This window comes from Leiobunum rupestre, chromosome 3 (genome assembly GCF_980474605.1).
Source record: "Leiobunum rupestre chromosome 3, qqLeiRupe1.1.hap1, whole genome shotgun sequence".
NCBI lineage: Eukaryota > Metazoa > Arthropoda > Arachnida > Opiliones > Sclerosomatidae > Leiobunum > Leiobunum rupestre.
In genome coordinates, this window is record NC_143386.1 from 22,602,199 (window position 1) to 22,606,470 (window position 4,272).

Below are 4,272 nucleotides of genomic sequence, written 5' to 3' on the forward strand. Positions count from 1 at the left end.
TAGATTCTCTTTGTATTCGCCTGACGACGACGCCGGTTAGTGCGCCGAAACGGCCGTAGCGTTTTAATAAACATAACTCTTTTACTGTGCAATAGTGGTTTTTATTCATTTCTTAAAAAAAAAAGTAGGCATCCTTTACACGCGTGTGTTTGCTATAGTACAACTTTGTATTTCTGTTTCTGGTTCTTTTAATTCTCTCAAAGCTTGGGTTATTTCTTCTTGGTTGCAAGTATCTTCATTTAAATCATTTTGTAAATCGTTAGGTATTTCCGATGTGGTTTCTCTATCGGTGAATATTTTAAATGTTGATGTCGCCAAAAGTAACCATATTGTTGACAACTCCAAACAAGATGGATCGTCTAAGCTATTTCCATTGAAGACATGGTTTAAATAATGGCTTACCGTTGGATTAGTAGGCTTATTGCACGGAAGATAGATAATTTGGACAGATTTTGGAAATTCGTTACTTTCTTCTAAGGAAAGAAACTGAATTTTCTTCCCTAGATGGTCATTCTACTTTCCGTTGACTCATAATTAAGAAAAAACCCCATGTGATCTCGCTTATATGTCAAAATATCCTTCAAAAATAAATGTTAGCGAAAGCGTTTGAGTTTGTAAAGGTTTTAAATGTACTTTTTAACTATTCCGTTACTTAATTTTTATTAAATTTATTTTAAAATAATCACATGTTATATATTTGACTATTTCAAATATTGTTGCTGATATTCGGTATTTCATAGGATTGTGTGTTAAAATCGAATAAAAGCGAAGGCTATAAACCTAAATATTACCATAGTTCGGCAAAATCTTTTTTCGGTAATTTAAATCGTTAAAATTAATTGACATCAGCCATAGAATTTTTTAAGACAAGGCCAATTAACTAGGTTAGGATGTATTTAAGCCATTTCAGTTGAAAAATTAAACTTGGCTAATTTTCCAAAGTAAAGCAAATAATTTTACATTCACAACCAGACTAATAAGGCTTTTTTCCATGGAAAGATTTTTCGCGTTCCCGCTAGCGCTTGACAACGCAAAATGGATTGATCCCGCCTTTCGTTTTCGCTAGCACACACACGGACGCGGTCAGCCTATAATGACTCGTGTATACTAAAGTTCACGATTCATAAAAATGACAGAAAAATCAACGTTCCGAAAGTTTGGTTCTTAAATACAGAGGTTTTCTTCTTCAGGACCGCAATCAACCTCGAGAAGAGTTTCCGTGTTCATTGAGACAACCTCGCAGTTATTATCGGTTGGCCGATATCCCAACTCTTCTATTTTGACTACAGACGGAACACCCACAACCTCTATGAAGTCATAAAGGGTCTCTACTTTGATGGCGCTGACGTCGATTGAGAGGCTTTCAATGCCAAGGATCGCTTCCTTCTTAATTGGTAGAGTCACGGTTGAGTCAGGAACTTCGGGTTGTACGACGTGGGCGTAGTCAGATTTCTCGGTGCAAGACGGAATCCGTACATTTTTCACGCGTCGTAGCTGCACCGAACAAGACCTAACTCCCCATTGACGACAAAGGCTCTCAATCAGCCGTGGTCGTGAAGGTGTTCTGTGTCGTGGATCTGGCTCGTGACTGGTCGAAGCGCCACTTTGGTTTCCTGGAAGACCATGAATTCGAAGGTGAGCTCGGAGGGTTCTTTTCGTGGCGAAGGTCTGGTCGCGAATTGGGCACTTGTGTGACCTTGCCCTCTGAGCTTGACGCCCTTTTTCGCGGTGCGATAATTTTATCTCGTGTCTGGCCCGGTATCCACGCTTTGGACATCCAGTTGGTTTCTCGGCCGTGTGAGTTTTTTTGTGGATAATCAAAGAGTTCTTGAATGCGGATGCGAAACTACACTGGTTACATTGAAATGGTTTCTCGCCCGTGTGAGTTCTTTTGTGAAAAATCAAACAGTTCTTGAATGCAGATGCGTAATTACACTGGTCACATTGAAATGGTTTCTCGCCCGTGTGAGTTCTTTGGTGCGAAATCAAATGGCTCTTTTGTGAACCGGCGTAACTACACTGGTTACATTGAAATGGTTTTTCGGTCGTGTGAGTTCTTTGGTGCGAAATCAAATGGCTCTTTTGTGAACCGGCGTAACTACACTGGTCACATTGAAATGGTTTATCGCCAGTGTGAGTTCTTTGGTGCGAAATCAAATGGCTCTTTTGTGAACCGGCGTAACTACACTGGTCACATTGAAATGGTTTCTCACCCGTGTGAGTTCTATTGTGGATAATCAAATAGTTCTTGAATGCAGATGCGTAATTACACTGGTCACATTGAAATGGTTTCTCGCCCGTGTGAGTTCTTTGGTGCGAAATCAAATGGCTCTTTTGTGAACCGGCGTAACTACACTGGTTACATTGAAATGGTTTCTCACCCGTGTGAGTTCTTTTGTGAAAAATCAAACAGTTCTTGAATGCAGATGCGTAATTACACTGGTCACATTGAAATGGTTTCTCGCCCGTGTGAGTTCTTTGGTGCGAAATGAAATGGCTCTTTTGTGAACCGGCGTAACTACACTGGTTACATTGAAATGGTTTCTCGGTCGTGTGAGTTCTTTTGTGGATAATCAAATAGTTTTTGGATGCAGATGCATAGCTACACTGGTCACATTGAAAACGTTTCTCACCCGAGTGAGTTATTTTGTGGATAATCAGGCAGTTCTTGTATGCAGATGCATAGCTACACTGGTCACATTGAAATGGTTTCTCCCCCGTGTGAGTTCTTTTATGGTAAATCAAATTGATCTTTCGTCAAAAAGCCTTTATACACTGGTCACATTGAAAAGGTTTCTCGCCCGTGTTAGGTCTTTCCTGGGAAATCAAATGGCTCTTTTGTGAAAATACTTTTCGACACTGGTCACATTGAAATGGTTTCTCGCCAGTATGTTCACTTTTGTGAGCAATAAAATATCCTTTTTGGTTCGTGGCCAAGACGCACTCAGTGCATTTGTGTTCCTTCAATTCTCGGCTGCTCATTTTGTCAGATTCAAGTTTTAAGTTCTGAACGAAGTCTCTTTTGGATTGATGAATCTGTCTCGCTGCATCGACTGGAAGGATTTTTGGAGTTGGTTTTCGATGAAGACCACTTTTAGAAAAACCTGAACCAAATAAAATTCCTATATTAGCCATCACGAAATGTTCCGTAAAAATAGATTCGGCGATCACCCTATCTCAAAGTTATGATTGCAATTAAATATTGTTGACTAACATTAGTACATCAAGGACGTGCATTTTAATTGAAGTTTAGACTGCTTGAGGAAGATGCCACAAAAGACGCCATATTTAAAAAAAGCTAATTGAAGGGCAGGCAAAGCAGGCGGAGCTCAGGGTAGTTGTTGCGAGGTCGCAGGTTGTTGAATGTTGGGATGAGTATTGCACCACAGTTATGCAATTCTACTGATAAACTTATGTTTGACAGTTACTTACTCTCTCCAATTTGGGTGTGGTGGTGTCACTCCTTTGTGGGCACCCAGTCTCTGGAAAGCTGTTGGTGATCTGGATTCCAGGCGGGCTGGATTCTAATACACATTCAGACAAAATTCGCCAGTGATTTCGTATTTTTGAAATATCCTGGATTTCAACAAAGAAACAAAATTTAAAGAGAAAATCCACAAAATTCTCAAACAAACTTACGAAGACAACGAATACCAATAGATTTTATAAACAGATACACATCAAAGGAAAGACACGCAAATTCAAGTAAAAACCTACAAATCTTCGAAAAATTACAAATCCGCAAATCCAAGGAAAATTCCGAAAAATCAATTGGAAATTGGGTTTCTTAATGTTCGACCCTCGGGTGGGTATAAACCGGTTTGGATCAAATTGCGCAGTTTTTATTTGCGCAGTTTTTATTTGCGCAGTTTCCATTTGCGCACTTTCCGTTTACCCACGTTTTCATTTGCGCAGTTTGTCAATTTCGCCATTCCGCGTTTGCGCGGATTTCATATTTGCGAGGATTTTTCATGATATAAATATTAATTATTAATAATTAAAAGTTTTATAAAAGACTGATACTTCATGAAGTATCAGTCTCTTATAAAACTTTTAATTATTGAAAAATAACCATGGAACATAATTTTAAAATTTATAATTAATTATTAAGCCTTTTTGCATTTACACAAGGTTATTTCTGGCATATAATTTTTAGCATTACCCTGTTTACCATCCAGCTGCACTGCTGGTCTATGTTTAATATCCGGTCGTGCTGTAAATACCAATCATTTTCATGTTTTGCTTAGTTGAAATATCATTTGTTGAATAAGT

At 38.8% G+C, this 4,272-nt stretch overlaps 1 protein-coding gene across 1 annotated transcript; it reads right to left on the bottom strand.

Annotated features, from left to right (window-relative positions):
- Window positions 1-1,416: 1,416 nt before the first annotated feature.
- LOC149949827 (uncharacterized) lies at window positions 1,417-3,135 on the bottom strand. The gene has a single exon (XM_090169513.1). It carries the CDS (start codon window positions 3,133-3,135, stop codon window positions 2,758-2,760), a length of 378 nt encoding a protein of 125 aa, XP_090025639.1. The 3' UTR covers window positions 1,417-2,757.
- Between the last annotated feature and the right edge of the window lie 1,137 nt (window positions 3,136-4,272).

Coding starts and splice junctions, on each gene's coding strand:
- LOC149949827 (XM_090169513.1), bottom strand. CDS start 3,135: ATGGCTAATATAGGAATTTTATTTGGTTCAGGTTTTTCTAAAAGTGGT.